Source organism: Carcharodon carcharias, chromosome 11 (genome assembly GCF_017639515.1).
Source record: "Carcharodon carcharias isolate sCarCar2 chromosome 11, sCarCar2.pri, whole genome shotgun sequence".
NCBI classification, from domain to species: domain Eukaryota; kingdom Metazoa; phylum Chordata; class Chondrichthyes; order Lamniformes; family Lamnidae; genus Carcharodon; species Carcharodon carcharias.
This window is the reverse complement of record NC_054477.1, coordinates 163,248,175-163,267,197: the sequence shown is the minus strand read 5'-3', so window position 1 is coordinate 163,267,197 and position 19,023 is coordinate 163,248,175. Positions and strand designations below refer to the sequence as shown.

The 19,023-nt window shown below is 46.6% G+C and overlaps 1 protein-coding gene across 1 annotated transcript in view; it reads right to left on the bottom strand.

Annotated features, from left to right (window-relative positions):
- Positions 1–1,884: 1,884 nt before the first annotated feature.
- LOC121283942 (vitamin K-dependent protein S-like) overlaps positions 1,885–19,023 on the bottom strand; it is a 54,079-nt gene continuing 36,940 nt past the window's right edge. Inside the window, exons 8-13 of the mRNA XM_041198737.1 lie at positions 18,631–18,752; positions 12,278–12,396; positions 10,853–11,045; positions 9,988–10,152; positions 2,523–2,691; positions 1,885–2,171 (exon numbers count right to left, since the gene is read on the bottom strand). Of these exons, the coding sequence (XP_041054671.1) occupies positions 1,885–2,171; positions 2,523–2,691; positions 9,988–10,152; positions 10,853–11,045; positions 12,278–12,396; positions 18,631–18,752 (1,055 nt within the window). The remainder of the gene's footprint in view (positions 2,172–2,522; positions 2,692–9,987; positions 10,153–10,852; positions 11,046–12,277; positions 12,397–18,630; positions 18,753–19,023) is intronic.

The window sequence follows — 19,023 nt, the reverse complement described above, 5'->3', positions numbered from 1 at the left end:
GTGCGGCTCTCCCTCAGGATTGACCCCCTGACAGTGGGGCACTCCCTCAGTACTGACCCTCTGACAGTGCGGCACTCCCTCAGTACTGACCCTCTGACAGTGCAGCACTCCCTCAGTACTGACCCTCTGACAGTGCAGCACTCCCTCAGTCCTGACCCTCTGACAGTGCAGCACTCCCTCAGTACTGACCCTCTGACAGTGTGGCACTCCCTCAGTACTGACCCTCTGACATTGCGGCACTCCCTCAGTACTGACCCTCTGACAGTGCAGCACTCCCTCAGTACTGACCCTCTGACAGTGCAGCACTCCCTCAGTACTGACCCTCTGACAGTGCAGCACTCCCTCAGTACTGACCCTCTGACAGTGCAGCACTCCCTCAGTACTGACCCTCTGACAGTGCAGCACTCCCTCAGTACTGACCCTCTGACAGTGCAGCACTCCCTCAGTACTGACCCTCTGACAGTGCAGCACTCCCTCAGTACTGACCCTCTGACAGTACAGCACTCCCTCAGTACTGACCCTCTGACAGTACAGCACTCCCTCAGTACTGACCCTCTGACAGTGCAGCACTCCCTCAGTACTGACCCTCTGACAGTACAGCACTCCCTCAGTACTGACCCTCTGATAGTGCCGCACTCCCTCAGTACTGACGCTCTGACAGTGCAGCACTCCCTCAGTACTGACCCTCTGACAGTGCAGCTCTCCCTCAGTACTGACCCTCTGACAGTACAGCTCTCCCTCAGTACTGACCCTCTGACAGTACAGCGCTCCCTCAGTACTGACCCTCGGACAGTGCAGCACTCCCTCAGTACTGACCCTCTGACAGTGCAGCACTTCCTCAGTACTGACCCTCCGACAGTGCGGCACTCCCTCAGTACTGACCCTCTGACAGTGCCGCACTCCCTCAGTACTGACCCTCTGACAGTGCAGCACTCCCTCAGTACTGACCCTCTGACAATGCAGCGCTCCCTCAGTACTGACCATCTGACAGTGCAGCATTCCCTCAGTACTGACCCTCTGACAGTGCAGCACTCCCTCAGTAATGACCCTCTGACAGTGCAGCACTCCCTCAGTACTGACCCTCTGACAGTCCCGCACTCCCTCAGTACTGACACTCTGACAATGCAGCGCTCCCTCAGTACTGACCCTCTGACAGTGCAGCATTCCCTCAGTACTGACCCTCTGACGGTGCAGCACTCCCTCAGTACTGACCCTCTGACAGTGCAGCACTCCCTCAGTACTGACTCTCTGACAGTGCAGCACTCCCTCAGTACTGACCCTCTGACAGTGCCGCACTCCCTCAGTACTGACCCTCTGACAGTGCAGCACTCCCTCAGTACTGACCCTCTGACAGTGCAGCACTCCCTCAGTACTGACCCTCCATCAGTGCAGCACTCCCTCAGTACTGACCCTCTGACAGCGCGGCACTCCCTCAGTACTGACCCTCTGACAGTGCAGCACTCCCTCAGTACTGACCCTCTGACAGTGCAGCACTCCCTCAGTATTGACCCTACGACAGTGCGGTACTCCCTCAGTACCATACTGGGAAATGTCAGTCTAGATTTTTTGCTCAAGTCTCTGGGGTGTTGATTGAAATCACAGCCTTTTGGTTCAGAGGCAGAAATGTTACATGTCGAGGAGCCCAACCATTCTAACATAAGGAATTTCCTTGCTTCAGTGATTCTCAGTCTGCGGGGATCACTGCCAAGGCTTTCATTCATGCCCATCCCCTTGCTGCCCTGGGAGGATGGTGGAGGGACAGTTTAGTCACCAAGGTGTGGCTTGCTCGGCCATGTCAGGGGGCAGTTAGGATTCAATCGCATTGATATGGGACTGGAGTCACATATGGGCCTAGGGCAAGTTAAGAATGGCAGATTTCCTTCCCTAAAGGGTATTAGTAAAGCAGTTGAGCCTCACTTTTACTCTGGGCTTGATTTCTGGATATTTAAAAGCTGAACTAAGATTTTCGAGCTGCCACTGGCCAGTCCGATATTGACTAAAGCAAATTACCTGCTTTCTAACTGTTAGTGTTGAGTTGGAATCAGTTAAGGCAAGTGAAAAAGGAACCTTCTCTCCACTGACTAAAGCAAATAACACACCAGTGTCTTTTGATGGACGCATGTGGAGATTTAACTTAATCTTCCAGCCTCCAGCAGTGTCTTCTGTCGTATCTGAAAGAGTCAAGCAAGAGAGGCACTATTTTAGAAAGAAGAAAGGAAGTGTTTTGATATCGTGGCTTTTGCAAACTTCAATTGCCTTCTTGAGCACAGGTTGGAGAATTGGGAATCGATTTCCCGATTTTCTGGTCACTCAAGTGCTTAGAAGATCGTAACAGGAAGAATCTACATTTACATAGCATCTTTCACATCTTAATAACGACCCAAAGCCCTTTCCAGCCAATGAATTGTGTCAAAATTCATGAGCAACGGCCTCTGGCCCAATTTTTTTATTCCATGCTCCCATGAATTGAGGTTCCTCATTGGGAGAAGACACTGAAATCAAGTGCTTGTCGTATCACTTACTATAGTTGAATGGAAACATAGCATGTCCTCTGCCCGGGAAATAGGATCCCTTCCCCACGTTCTGAAAGCACTGTTTGCTTCTTATGTTCTGAATAACATCCTCGATTCCGGCAGACCCTTGATGCATCCAGCTCCACCCGTGCATGCACCCGTCCAACCGAGGATTCATCTGGAGGGAGAGTCAGTTTTAGCCCAGAGCTTCAGGGGTTAATGACGATCTCTTACACAATGAGATGCAGTTTGCGATATAACCTGATTAAGGTTCCAAGTTGATCTTATCTCAGTCTAAATAAGCCACAAACTCTACAACCATTTCTTCAAGTGCTTTGAGCCCATTGGACTCGACTGTCTTAAAGATGATCCTGAGCAAATACTCCAAAGCATTTTATTTTCTTGCATAAGTAACAGTTCTAATATTTCTCAACAAGCCTCGCTCAGTGATGAACCCCAGCTGCTTACTGACAATTCACCGAATTATCCCGAGATTAATTTGCAAAAATGTTGAGGTTTAATGGGTTGGTTGAAGAGATGTCAATCAAGACAACCCTTAGTCCCAGAGTGTTTGGGGACCCTGGACCTTCATTCTGAGATGAATATAATTCAATGCTTCAGAACATTCACAGTTTTTACTTGTGCTGAGGGTGAGGGTGACATTGGCAAGGCAATGATCTTTACTGCCCATCACTTGTTGCCAGGATGCACTGAGCCAATCACAGGTGTGGAACTGGAATCGCGTCCAGGCCAGATCAGGTATGGCCAGCAGCTTTCCGTCCAGGAAGGAAACTCATCATCCAGTCAGGAAATTTACATCAATCCCACAGCATTCAAGGTCACTCTCTGCTGCTCGGCCAGACGTTCACACATTTACTGAATTGAATTTCACAGCTTTTCTATGTTCAGGATTTCACCTCCCAACCTCTGGCATTCTCGCTCAAACTCCAAATCACAATAGCTTATAGTGTCCAGGAAAATACCAGATTTAGTATGAAGGGCTAAACGGAGAATCTAAAACTTGAGCCCAGTGCAATTCAGTGGAAAACATTCAGATATACATGATTCATTAAAAACATCAAATCAAAACATCCAGTCCCAATCTGTACCTCTCAATGTCCCCAGGTTATTTTATAAATACACCCTCAAAAACCCAAGTTAAAGCCTCGACTCATTCCTGGGATAAAGGGCGTATCCTATGAGGAAAGGTCGGACAGGCTGGGCCTGGATCCATTGGAACTTAGAAGAATGAGAGGTGATCTTATTGAAACACATAAGATGCTGAGGGGATTGAATAGGGTGGATGTTGAGAGGGTGTTTCTCCACGTGGAAGAGGCTAGAACTAGGGGACCCAGTTTAAAAATAAGAGGTCGGCCTTTTAAAATGGAGATCAGGTGAAATTCTTTCTCTCAAAGGGTGGTTAATCTCCGGAATTCTCTTGTCCAGAGAGTAGTGAAGGCCGGGTCAGTGAACATATTCAAGGCTGAGTTAGACAGATTTTTGACGGACGTGGGAGTCGAGGGTTATGGGCACCAGGCGGTGAAGTGGAGTTGACACCACAACCAGATCAGCCATGACCTTACTGAATGGCAGAGGAGGCTAGAAGGGCCGAATGGCCTATGCCTGTTTCTAAGTCCTATGTTCCTATGTAGATTTGCATTTATAATACATTTTATCATCTCTTAACCTCTTAAATTGTCCTCCCACAAATTCATCCTTTACAAGATCCCAGAGCCAGTGATGATCTGGATGGTGGTATTGTTTGAGAGAGGAACGCAGGGCAAGAGACCAGAGGAATTCTCCTGCTCTTTTATGTTGATCTCAACAGGCAGACATCTGAAACCAACAGTGCAGCACTCCCTCAGTACTGAGCCTCTGACAGTGCAGCACTCCCTCAGCACTGACCCTCTGACAGTGCAGCACTCCTTCAGTACTGACCCTCTGACAGTGCAGCACTCCCTCAGTACTGACCCTCTGACAGTGCAGCACTCCCTCAGCACTGACCCTCTGACAGTGCAGCACTCCTTCAGTACTGACCCTCTGACAGTGCAGCACTCCCTCAGTACTGACCCTCTGACAGTGCAGCAGTCCCTCAGTACCGACCCTCAGGCAGTGCAGCGCTCCCTCAGTACTGACCCTCTGACAGTGCAGCACTCCCTCAGTACTGACCCTCTGACAGTGGATCAGTCCCTCAGTACTGACCCTCTGACAGTGCAGCAGTCCCTCAGTACCGACCCTCAGGCAGTGCAGCACTCCCTCAGTACTGACCCTCTGACAGTGCAGCACTCCCTCAGTACTGACCCTCTGACAGTGGATCAGTCCCTCAGTACTGACCCTCTGACAGTGCAGCACTCCCTCAGTACTGACCCTCCGACAGTGCAGCACTCCCTCAGTACTGACCCTCTGACAGTGGATCAGTCCCTCAGTACTGACCCTCTGACAGTGGATCAGTCCCTCAGTACTGACCCTCTGACAGTGCAGCACTCCCTTAGTACTGACCCTCAGACAGTGCAGTACTCCCTCAGTACTGACCCTCTGACAGTGCAGTACTCCCTCAGTACTGACCCTCTGACAGTGCAGCACTCCCTCAGTACTGACCCTCTGACAGTGCAGCACTCCCTCAGTACTGACCCTCTGACAGTGCAGCACTCCCTCAGTACTAACCCTCTGAAAGTGCAGCACTCCCTCAGTACTGACCCTCAGGCAGTGCAGCACTCCCTCAGTACTGCACTGGAGTATCAGCTTCATGAGGTAGTCCCTCCCATATCCTTCTGTCTCAATGGTAAGTGATGTTCACTAAACTGCACTGACAAAGAGAAACTATCATGTCGGGAAATGGGGGCACTAATTGCTTCATACTAAAGAGGTAAATCCTCGAGAAATCGAGTGAATGGGAAAGGGCTGCAGGCAGGGAGTGTGGATTGGAGAATAGGGAGTGCAGGCTTCTGTCTCCATATCTGCAATCTGTGTTGGCTAAACAACCCTGATTCTTCAGTCTCTGTTAGTGAAAAACAGGAACAAAAATAGGAAACAATTATACTTATCGCACCGTCTGGAGGAATTTAACCTGTTGGTTCCTGTATATCTTCCATCATTCACAGTTTGTGCAAATCTGGGCTTCTCAAAAAATGTGTGGCTAGACTTTTATTGTGAAGATTCTGGCTGACCTCTCTTTTCGCTGAGCGCACTTTAAGCTCTTTCACAGAATCATTAGTTGTTTAATTGGAATCTGACCTTTCCTCTCCCACACTGTGTTGGGCCAGTGTTCAGAGAAGTATTTTCAATCAAACTTCATGTCTAACACAGAATACAAAGCAGAGTTAAATTTAGTACAGAACCTTGGTTAGGTCAAACCCAGAGTACTGTGTTTCGTTCTGGCCTTAATATCAAAAAAAGGATGCGGAGGCACTGGAAAGAGTGCAAAAATGATTCCTAAAGATGATACCAGAACTGACAGATCGCAAGACTTATTCAATGAGATCATAGCTGATCTGATAATCCTCAACTTTACTCTTCTGCCTTTTCCCCTTAACCCTTGATTCCCTTCCTGATTAAAAATCTGTCTATCTCAGCCTTGAATATACTTAATGAACCAGCCTCTACAGCCCTCTGCGGTAAAGAATTCCACAGATTGACTACCCTCTGAGAGAAGAAATTCCTCCTCATCTCTGTTTTAAATGGGTGACCCCTTACTCTGAGATTATGCCCACTGGTCCTAGACTCACCCAAAAGGGGAAACAGCCTCTCAGCATCTACCCTGTCAAGCCCCCTAGGAATCTTATATGTTTCAATAAGGTTGCCTCTCATTCTTCTAAACTCCAATGAGTACAGGCCCAATCTACTCAACCTCTCCTCATAAGAAAATCCCTCCATACCCAGGATCAACCTAGTGAACCTCCTCTAGCCTGCCTCCAATGCCAGTATATCTTTCCTTAGATAAGGGGACCAAAACTGTTCTCAGTATTCTAGGTGTGGTCTAACTAGTGCCTTGTATAGTTTTAGCAAGACTTCCCTATTTTTAGACTCCATTACCTTTGAAATAAAGGCCAACATTCCATTTGCCTTCCCTATTACCTGTTGAATTTGTATGTTAGCTTTTTGTGATTCATGCACAAGGACCCCCTAATCCCTCTGTGCTGCAGATTTCTTCAGCCTTTCTCCATTTAAATAATATTCAGCTCATCTAATCTTCCTACAAAGTGCATAACCTCATATTTTCCCACATTATATTCCATCTGCGATGATTTTGCCCACTCACTTAACCTGTCTATATCCCTCTGTAGACTCCTTGTGTCACCCTCACCACTTGCCTTCCCACCTATTTTTGTGTCATCCACAAACTTGGTGATAGTACAGTCACTTCCCTCATCTAAGTCATTTATATATATTGTAAATAATTGTGGCCCCAGCACTGATCCCTGTGGCACTCCACTAGTTACAGGTTGCCATCCCAAAAATGCCCCCCTTAATACAACTCTCTGTCTCCTATTAGTTAGCCAATCCTCTGTGCATGTACTAATATACTACTCCCAACACCATGGGCTCTTATCTTATTAAGTAGCCTTATGTGCGGTACCTTATCGAACACCTTTTGGAAATCCAAATATATTACATCTACTGGTTCCCCTTTATCTATCCTGCTTGTTACCTCCTCAAAGAATTCTAATAAATTTGTCAGGCATGATTTCCCCTTCATGAAGCCATGCTGATTCTGCTTGATTAGATTATGTATTTCTAAATGCTCTGCTATTACATCCTTTATAATAGACGCCAACATTTTCCCAATGAAGGATGTTAAGCTAACCAGCCTGTAGTTACCTCTTTTTTGTCCCCCTCCTTTTTTGGATAAGGGTGTTTCATTGGCCATTCTCCAATCCTCTGGGACTTCTCCAGAATCTAAGGATCCTTGGAAGATTACTACCAGTGCATCCACTATCCCTGTAGCTACTTCCTTTAATATCCTAAGATGGAATCCATCAGGTCCAGGGGACTTATCAGCCTTTAGCCCCATTAGTTCCCCTGATACTTTTTCTCTAGTGATAGTTATTGCATTTATTTCCTCCCCAACTTTTGCCCCTTGAGTATTTAGTATTTTTGGTATGCTATTAGTGACTTCTACTGTGAACTGGTTGTTAACCTCAAGACTGAACAGGCTGGGGCTCTCTTCTCGAGAATAGAGAAGCTTGAGGGGTGACCTGATAGAAGTCTTTAAAATTATATTGGGGTTTGATATGATCGATGTAGAAAAGGCGTGATCAAAACTGGAGACCATCAATATAAGACAGTCACTGATAAATCCAGTCAGGAATTCAGGAGAAACTTCTTTACCCAGAGAGTGGTGAGAATGTGGAACTCGCTACCACAGGGAGTGGTTGAGGTGAATCGTTTAGATACATTTAAAGGGAAGCTGGATAAACACATGAGGGAGAAATTAGATGGATATGTTGACAAGGTGAGATGAAGAGGGGTGGGAGGAAGGAGAATCATATTGGGCTCAAAACATTGACTCTGTTTCTCTCTCCACAGATGCTGCCAGATCTGCTGAGTTTTTCCAGTATTTTCTGTTTTTATTTCAGGTTTTCAACACCTGCAGGTTTCTGCTTTTGTTAAAGGAGTGGGAGGAGTCTCAGGTGGACCATAAACACCAGCATTGGTCAGTTGGGCCGAATGGCCTGTTTCTGTGCTGGACATTCTATGACACTATGGGGTTAATGTTAATGATCTTGCTACAGGGCTGCCTGTAACAGAAACTCATCTTGGAACTGGGCATGGAAATTGGAAGGGGACACAGCACAAGTTTCTGATATGTGGGACAAAGATTTACACTGAGGGGGAGATACATACACAGTGATCAGCTTGTCCATAACTCAGCTCACGTTAACCGTCACGCTCCAGTCTTTGTGAATTCTGTGCGATATATTTAACAAATTCTGATACTTACCTTCGGCTCAGTTTGAGAGTCGCAGTTCAGGAGCTACAGTTCCCAGTGGGCCTCGGCACTTCTGGGCGTGTACCAGCCGGAGAATGGCCACGCACGTGCAGTTCATTGATATCACCGTCTTTAGGCCAGGAACTGGCCCCGCGTGTCTGCACAGAAGGAAACGAAGGAAAGAAGTGAAACGGCATGGAGCTACAGGTCATGTGACCTGGAACCAGGGCGCCATTCGAGAGAAGGTGTCCCAGGGAGCAGGACACGGGGAGGGGGTCAGGGAGAAGGTCCCAGAAGAAAGTCCCTGGCAGGAACAAAGACACGGATCAGAGACAGATCCCATTGAGTCAAGATAAACACCAGGAGCAGAGAAAGGGACTCCAAGTTAAAGAAAGAACTGTAGGGAGCAAGACTTGAAGCACAGTGAGCTTGAGAGAAACCCAGAAGATCCAAGAGGGCCGCCGAAGGTTGGTGACTCCATGCTGAGGGCCATAAGGGTAAAGACACACTTTTGGAGTGCTGGTGTTCTGCTTGGCACAGCTGAAGATCTGTAAGTGCGCTTGGAAGGTGAAGCTTGATTGTCTACGGAGACCAAGAGGAAAGGAATCTCAGAGGGTGAGATTGAAACCCTGGAGGTGGATCCTTGTTGAAGCAGTCCGAATAGGAGCAACATTCGGAGAGAATTCCAAGGCGAGTCTTTCAAATGTGAAGATTGGTAAAGCTCACGAGAAAGACAGAGTTTCAGTGAGTTTCAGGTTGGCTCATGGTGTAACAAGCGTCTGGGTGGTTGTTGAGAAATCCATAGAATCTGCTTTGGTCACATCCATCATTTACTTTGGAGTGTGGTGTGTCTGACCACAGTTCACTAGTTGGCTCACATGTGCTGTATGTTTACCCTGAATATTAGAGTATAAGATAGATAAGATAAATTGTTTTATCTTTCTGAATCTGTATGTGTCTGTAAGGATATAGCTGGGGTGAGGGAATCGTGAATATTTGAATAATTTTCTTGTGTTTGTATTGAGACCTTTCCAACCTTTTCGTTTGGTGTAAGATGGTCCATTTTTCTTGTTTACTAAATGTTTTATTCTTTGTGTTTAAAAGTTCATCAGCAGACTCCTGTGAATTTGTTCAGTAACTTTCCTCCACAGTTTGTGAAAGAAAGTTAGGATCTATCAAGACAGGTTTCCCTCTGGGATCTGACTTGCCCAGTCATAACATCAGCTGGGATGGTAACAAATAACCTCCTGATACTTGGCCCTGCTTAACTCGCAATTCACAAGATTTCCTCCTTTTAAAGCAAGCACTTTACTGGAAGAGAGTAATTGACCTTGAATGAATAAATGGGCCTACAATGCGAAAGTATAACAAAGGACCAATTAGCTGGGAGACTCATTGACGAGGCAACACCTTCCCATATGTTCTTCAAGCCCCTTTGCCAGTCTGTAATTTAAATATTGGCTGAAGCTTTGACATACACCAATAGCTACTCTTTAAAGTCATTTACAAAACTGCTGTGAAACATTTCAATAAAACAGTGATTACAGTTGGAAGGATACGGTCCACTTGTCTGGGTAAACCTGCGATAGATATTTTTATCTCTGTCGTTCCGTTAGCCAAGGAGAACAACCGGCCAGGACTGTTGATTTTGATCACAGCTTCCTGGGTGATCTTCACCACCACACTGCTCTGAGTTTCCTCCACAGAAATCTGAAAGATGAACCAGTCTGTGACATTCGACTCTTGACATGACCAGACATATAATCACAGAGGAGACAAGTCAGAGTTGCTGTTGACACACGCCTCACTCCTGTGTATGCACAGTCAGCTCTTGTTAGTGTAGGAAACGGAATCTTCATCTAACACCAGACAAGGCTGCAAACACATGGGGATGGGCCATTTTTTAACAACAGCCCGAGACAATGATAGGAAGAAGAATATACATTTATACAGCACCTTTCGTGACCTTAGGACATCCTAAATTGCTTTACAGCAACAAAGTACTTTTTGAAGTGTAGTCGCTGTTGCAATGTAGGAATGCTGCAGGCATTTGTGCACAGCAAGATCCCAGAAACAGCAAAGTGCTAATGGCCAGGTAATTTATTTTTGGTTGGGCGAGGGATAAATCTTGGCCAGGACACCGTAGAGAATTCTCCTACTCTTCTTCAAAATAATGCCATGGGGTCTTTGCTACCCAAGAGAGCAGGTGGGGCCTGAAAGGTCGGTGGAAACAGATTTAATAGCGCCTTTCTAAAAGGGAATTGGATAAATACTTGAAAAGGAGAAATTTTGCAGCGTTATCGGGAAAGTGGGACTAACTGTTTGGCTCTTTCAGAGAGTAAGTACAAACACAATGGACTAAATGGCCTCCTTCTATGCTGTAGGATTGTAAGATTCAATGACAACTTACTGCGTGCCAGGTCCCATCATTGATTAATGGGCCCCCACTGATTGTCACTTTGGGTACATGCTCATTCTTGAACTGAACTTCAAGTTTTCCACCCCGAACAGCAAACAGGAACCAGGCCCTGTTCTCATTGGTTTCAGCGTAGAATATAACCCCTTCAGAGTCATAGGTCCGAAGGTTGAAATCAGCCGCAAATCTGTACAACAACATGAGAAAATGGCAGCAATTAGCAGTGAGCTGAACTTCTGGAAGAAGATTGGGGACAATCACCCCAAGTCTAGACTCGACTATCCCAACACACTCCAGGCTGCTCTCCCACATTCTGCCCTCTGTAAACTCGAGTTCATCCAAAACTCTGCTGCCTGTGTCTTACCTCACAGCAAGTCCTGTTCCCTTATCACCCCCTGTGCTCGCTGACCTACATCAGCTCACGGTCAAGCAACGTCTTGACTTTAAAATTCTCACCCTTGTTTTCAAATCCCTCCATGGTCTCGCCCCTCCCTATCTCTCTAACCTCTTCCTGTCTCACAACCCTCTGAGATATCTGCACTCCTTCAATTCTGGTCTCTTGATTAAACCCTCCCCCAAACCTCTCCGACTTGCTACATCACTTTCCTCCTAAAAAACATTCCTTAAAACCTACCTCTGCTCTGATATTTCCTTATGTGTCTCGGTCTCTTACTCTGGTTTATAATGCTCCTGTGAAGCACCTTGGGACATTTCATTATGTTAACGGTGTTATATAAATATCAGTTGTTGTTGTTGTTGCATCGTGACCAGTGCCCCTCTCTCAGCCATCATCACCAAAAACAGATGAACTGGTTACTTTTCATCACGTTGCTGCTTGTGGGATCTTGCTGTGCATAAAATGGCTGCCACATTTCCTACATTACAACACCAGCCACACTTTAAAACGTGTATAAAGCACTTTAGGATTTCCTTGAATGTGGAAGTGAAGATAGATAAGGGTATCACTAAGGCCAGTAGCAAATGCTGAGTGAAATGCTTGAACTCATCAGGACAGTAAGAATGGAATAAAATTCTGCTTCAGACGATTATTTCTTCTTTTCCTTCAAGGGATGTGGGTGTCGCTGGGAAGGCCAGTATTTGTTGCCCATCCCTAATTGCCCTTGAACTGAGTGGCTTGCTAGGCCATTTCAGAGGGTCTTAAGAGTCAACCACATTGCTGTGGGTCTGGAGTCACGTGTAGGCCCAGACCGGGTAAGTGTTTTCATAAACCACCAGCGATGAGATTGGAGTGACACCCAGGAGCACAAGAACTGAAAATTAACCCATTGAGGATGGGGTGGTTTTGTTTTAAAAGTGAACACATGTGGTTCAGAGATAGAAAGTGTGATCACATCAACCCCTCGCCCATCAGCTTGTGTCACATTACGAGGACGAAAGTGGGACTAATTAGAGCCTTACCTAGCATCTGCAGGAATCTTGAATCTAAGGTAGACGACAGGAATTCCAGCAAAGAGTTCCCCCATGTTTAGAATGTCAGATTTCCTGCTGGTCTGGAGGGCAACACATGTGGGGATTTCCTGACAAAAAATAAACTTCCCATTAAAAGCTGCAGAGCCCTTCACGCTTTCAGACGTTTAGAAATCAAACTGCCCCCATCAGTTCCCCAATCCCCACTTCGCCCAAACAGTCCCCAATAATCGACCAATAGCACCGACCGTCTGGCACTACCCCAGGTCTTCAAATTTTTTTTCATTGATGGGATGTGGGTGTCCCTGGCTGGGCCAGCATTTATTCCCCATCCCTAACTGCCCCTTGAGAAGGTGGTGGTGAGCTGCCTTCTTGAACCGCTGCAGTCCATATGGTGTAGGTACACCCACAGTGCTGTTAGGGAGGGAGTTCCAGGATTTTGACCCAGCGACAATGAAGGAACAGCCGATATATTTCCAAGTCAGGATGGTGAGTGACTTGGAGGGAAACTTGCAGGTGGTGATGTTCCCATCTATCTGCTGCCCTTGTCCTTCTAGCTGGTAGTGGTCATGGGTTTTGAAGGTGCTGCCTAAGGAGCCTTAGTGAATTCCTGCAGTGCATCTTGTAGGTGGTACACACATTGCTGCCACTGTGCATCGGTGGTGGAGGGAGTGAATGTTTGTGGATATGGTGCCAATCAAGTTGGCTGCTTTGTCTTGGATGGTGTTGAGCTTCTTCAGTGTTGTGGGAGCTGCACTCATCCAGGCAAGTGGGGAGTATTCCATCACACTCCTGACTTGTGCCTTGTAGATGGTGGACAGGCTTTGGGGAGTCAGGAGGTGAGTTACTCATCACAGGATTCCTAGCCTCTGACCTGCTCTTGTAGCCACAGTATTTATATGAAAAAACAAAAACAGAATTACCTGGAAAAACTCAGCAGGTCTGGCAGCATCGGCGGAGAAGAAAAGAGTTGACGTTTCGAGTCCTCATGACCCTTCGACAGAACTTGAGTTCGAGTCCAAGAAAGAGTTGAAATATAAGCTGGTTTAAGGTGTGTGTGTGGGGGGCGGAGAGTGGAGGGGGGTGGGGGGTGTGGTTGTAGGGACAAACAAGCGGTGATAGAAGCAGATCATCAAAACTTTAACACCTATGTGTTCTATTGTACTATTGTCGTTGACATCTTTTGATGATCTGCTTCTATCACTGCTTGTTTGTCCCTACAACCACACCACCCCCCCTCCACCTCTCTGTCTCTCTATCTCTCCGCCCCCCACACACACACCTTAAACCAGCTTATATTTCAACTCTTTCTTGGACTCGAACTCAAGTTCTGTCGAAGGGTCATGAGGACTCGAAACGTCAACTCTTTTCTTCTCCGCCGATGCTGCCAGACCTGCTGAGTTTTTCCAGGTAATTCTGTTTTTGTTTTGGATTTCCAGCATCCGCAATTTTTTTGTTTTTATCACAGTATTTATATGACTAGTCCAGTTCAGTTTCTGGTCAATGGTAACCCCCAGGATGTTGATAGGGGAGAATTCAGTGATGGTAATGCTATTGAAGGTCGAGGGGCGATGGTTAGATTCTCTCTTGTTGGAGATGGTCATTGCCTGACACTTGTGTGGTGTAAATGTTACTTGCCACTTGTCAGCCAAAGCCTGGATATTGTCCAGGTCTTGCTGCACTTGGACATGGACTGCTTCAGTATCTGAGGAGTCGCGAATGGCACTGGACATTGTGCAATTGTCAGCGAACATCCCCACTTCTGACCTTATGATGGAAGGAAGGTCATTGATGAAGCAGCTGAAATGGTTGGGCCTAGAACACTTCCCTGAGGAACTCCTGCAGCGATGTCCTGGAGCTGAGATGAACTGACCTCCAACAACCACAACCATCTTCCTTTGTGCTAGGTATGACCCCAACCAGCAAAGAGTTTTCCCCCTGATTCCCATTGACTCCAGTTTTGCTAGGGCTCTTCGATGCCACACTCGGTCAAATGCTGCCTTTATGTCAAGGGCAGTCACTCTCACCTCACCTTGGAAGTTCAGCTCTTTTGTCCATGTTTGAACCAAGGCTGTAATGAGGTCAGGAGCTGAGTGGTCCTGGCGGAACCCAAACCGGGCGTCAGTGAGCAGGTTATTGCTAAGCAAGTGCCACTTGATAGCACTGTTGATGACCCCTTCCATCACTTTACTGATGATGGAGAGTAGAATGATGGGACGGTAATTGGCCGGGTTGGATTTGTCCTGCTTTTTGTGTTCATGAAACATCTGGGCAATTTTCCACATAGCCGGGTAGATGCCAGTGTTGTAGCTGTACTGGAACAGCTTGGCTAGGGGCACGGCAAGTTCTGGAGCACAAGTCTTCAGTACTATTGCCGGAATATTGTCAGGGCCCATAGCCTTTGCAGTATCCAGTGCCTTCAACCGTTTCTTGATATAACGTGGAGTGAATTGTATTGGCCGGAGACTGGCATCTGTGATGCTGGGGACCTCCAGAGGAGGCCGAGATGGATCATCCACTCGGCACTTCTGGCTGAATATTGTTGCAAATGCTTCAGCCTTATCTTTTGCACTGATGTGCTGGGCTCCCCCATCATTAAGGATGGGGATATTTGTGGAGCCTCCTCCTCCACTGAGTTGTTTAATTGTCCACCACCATTCACAACTGGATGTGGCAGGACTGCAGAGTTTAGATCTGATCCGTTGGTTGTGGGATCGCTTAGCTCTATCACTTGCTGCTTATGCTGTTTGGCACGGAAGTAATCCTGTGTTATAGCTTCACCAGGTTGACACCTCATTTTTAGGTATGTTTGGTGCTGCTCCTGGCATGGCCTCCTGCACTCTTCATTAAACAAGGCTTGATCCCCTGGTTTGAGGTGATGCTAGAGTGGGGGATATGCCGGGTCATAAAGTTATAGATTGTGGTTGTGTACAATTCTGCTGCTGCTGATGGCCCACAGCGCCTCATGGTTGACCAGTCTTGAGTTGAGTTGCTAGGATCTGTTTGAAATCTATCCCATTTAGAATGGTGGTAGTGCCACACAACACGATGGAGGGTATCCTCAATGTGAAGGCGGGACTCCGTTTCCACAGTGACTGCGTGGTGATCACTCCTACCGATACTGTCAGATGCATCTGCGGAAGACAGATTGGTGAGGATGAGGTCAAGTATGTTTTTCCCTCTTGTTGGTTCCCTCACCACCTGCCACAGACCCAGTCTAGCAGCTGTGTCCTTTAGGACTTGGCCAGCTCGGTCAGTAGTGGTGCTACTGAGCCACTCTTGGTGATGGACATTGAAGTCTCCACCTAGAGCACATTCTGTGCCCTTGCCACCCTCAGTGCTTCCTCCCAGTGATATTCAACATGGAGGAGCAGTGATTCATCAGCTGAGGGAGGGTGGTACGTGGTAATCAGCAGGAGGTTTCCTTGCCCATGTTTGACCTAATGCCATGAGACTTCATGGGGTCTGGAGTTGATGTTGAAGACTCCCAGGGCAACTCCCTCCTGACTATGCCACTGTGCCGCCATCTCTACTGGGAGACAGGACATACCCAGGGATGGTGATGGTGGAGTCTGGGACATTATCTTTTCCATGAGGATGAACATGTCTAGTCTATTGACTAGTCTGTGAGACAGCTCTCCCAATTTTGGCACTTGCCCCCAGATGTTAGTAAGGAGAGCTTTGCAGGTTGATAGGGCTGAGTTTGACGTTGTTGTTTCCAGTGCCTAGGTAGATGCCGGTTGGTCCACCTGGTTTCATTCCTTTTAGATTTTCTAGCAGCTTGATACAACTGAGTGGCCATTTAAGAGTCAAGCACATTCCTGTAGGTCTGGAGTCACATGTAGGCCAGACCAGGTAAGGATGGCAGGTTTCTTTCCCTGAAGGACATTAGTGACCCAGGTGGGATTTTATGACAATCGACAATGGTTTCATGGTCATTATTAGACTTTTAATTCCAGATTTCTATTGAATCCAAATTTCACCATCTGCCGTGGTGAGATTCAAACTCAGAGCATTACCCTGGGTGTCTGGAGTACCGGTCTAGTGACAATACCACAATTACAAAGTTGACACATAAGCAAACCGTCTAAACCTTGGGGATTCACCCAATCTTTGCACTTTGCCTGAAGCCCTGGCTCATTGGCAGAGATCTCCCTGGGAGCTGGGCCTCTCGCAACATGCCATGTTAGTTAGATTTATTCCTGCACCCTTCAGCTCAAGATCTTTTGTCCTGTAACTGGCTGGGAGTGTGAGCTAACAGTGCAGTTACCCAATGCATCTGGGACCTCAGTGAACGACAGGACCAACAGTCTCTCTCCTTAACCACTTAGATTTATGGATTGAGTAGGAAACTGATGGACTATGAAAAAGGAAATCAGGTGAATTAGAATCAACTCAGGAACAAAAAGAGAAATAAAGAGAGGGAAAATAAAATTGAATTGAGAGAGAGAGAAAAAAGAGACAGAAGGAAAAGTAAGAAAAAAATCAAGTTTGATTTTTTTTCAATCTCTAAGAATAATTTTCTAGCTGCAGGAATGAGAGGAATTAGCATTGGATTGAGAAAGATCACATTTTTATAAGAGCCTTTATGTATTAATTATCAGTCCTAACTTTCTGCAGTGAGTTTAATGTGCAACTAATGAGCAAATCCAGCAATTTCTCACAAGCAATGAGGAGTTTGAGGGTGAGATGCTGTTTGTGTGACACATACAGCACAGCAACTTAAATCAAGCAGAAAATTGTACAACTCACACTGTCCCTTATCACCCCCTGAAGCTACACTGATAACTGATAACACATTGTTACTATCTCAGTAATAGCCAGCCCAATTACCTGTTTATTAAATATTTATTTCAGAAACACATGAACAAATGTGAGGCCAGTGGTCCCTGGAAATTGACCAGAGTGACTCTGAGGACTTTCCCCTCTTACAAGGTGCCATGAGGGACTCTGATCATTTTGGTGTCTATCACGGTTAAAAGGCAAATCACACTAGCGTAAAGTCACCTGCTCCCTACCATTGGAAGTGTAACAAAAAACTGGATGCTTCTGGAGCCTCCACATGGAGTGACACCCAGAACATCCTAGACCCAAACCCAGCAGAGTCATTCGTGATGCGGCTGCCATCTTGCCAAGGCCTACAATGGGGCTTTGGCCTAATCAGATATGTCTTTTCACAAACGTCAGTCAATCGATGTTCAGGTTTTGTGAAGACTGCCTTGTTTTGCTTTCAACCAATCTACTCCTCAAGAGGACACATTCACTGATATTGCACAAGGTGGTAGAATCAAGGGGATTATCACTTACACCATCCAATCCCATGCCAGCTCCTAACAGAACAGGGAGCTGGACACTGTGTATTAGACACACTGGGATTATACCTCTGGGGGCTTGGGTTCAAATGTAGCCAAAGTCAATGGGATGAGAATGCCATTTGTTTCCTGATTATAGAGGTCATGGTACAGACCCTAAAGGGCCTTAGCAGGGAGTGATTAGCAGCCCTATTCGGGAGAGGTAAGTGCCACTCCAGTTTGAACACCAGTTCTGGGGCCGGGATTTTCCGGCACAGTCGTGGTGGGACCCAGCGCAGGAGATTCAGCTGCCTGGCTGGACAATCCTGGCAGTGGATGGGGCCAGAAAATCCCACCGCTTGATTGGCAGCACATCCACAAACATTCACTCACCACCGACGCACAGTAACAGCAGTGTGTACCATCTACAAGATGACACTGCAGGAACTCACCAAGGTTCCTTAGGCAGCAACTTCCAAACCCACAATTTCTACCATCTAGAAGGACGAGGGCAGCAGACAGATGGGAACACCACCACCTAGAAGTTCCCTCCAAGTCACTCACCATCCTGACTTGGAAATATATCGCCGTTCTTTCACTGTCGCTGGGTCAAAATCCTGGAACTCCCTCCCTAACAGCACTGTAGGTGTACCTACACCACATGGACTGCAGCGGTTCAAGAAGGCAGCTCACCACCACCTTCTCAAGGGTCAATTAGGGATGGGGAATAAATGCTGGCCCAGCCAGCGAAGCCCACATCCCATGAATGAATAAAAAAGGGTCTTGGAGTCCAGTTGTACTCTGTGTGCTGAAATGGGAATAGTTGACTCTGGCATCCTGGCCAATATCTATCCCTCAGCCTACATCACTAAAAACAGATTATCTGGTCATTATCACGTTGCTGTTTGTGGGATCCTGCTGTGCGCAAATGGGCTGCCATGTTTCCTACATCACAACAGTGACTTCAATAGTACTTCATTGGCTGTAAAGCGCTTTGGGGCATTCTGAGGTAGTGAAAGGCGCTATATAAATGCAAGTTCCTTCTTCCTTCACCTGACAACTATGACCGTCGGCTGATAACTTCTCGCCTTTCCTCCCGTCACAGAAACAGATGTAGCTGCCAGGAGAATTCACACAACCATGTGTACACATGTTCGCAGCACATTCATCAATATCTATTTGGAGAAGATCAAACTTTAGAAACACTTATTTTTGTCTCAACTCATCCTTAATTCAAAAGAATGCTCCAGACTGACGGGAAGGTAAAGTCAAAATAAAACACAGCTTTCATCAATGGCATCTACAATTTCTCACCATGGTTTTTCCTGTATGAATATTCGCACTGTGCAACAGGAGAACCTGTTGGTCACAGTGTTAACAATTGTGGCACAGGATGGGCAGTGAGTTCAAATCCTGTCAATGCAACTTGTCTTTATTTTTCATGGG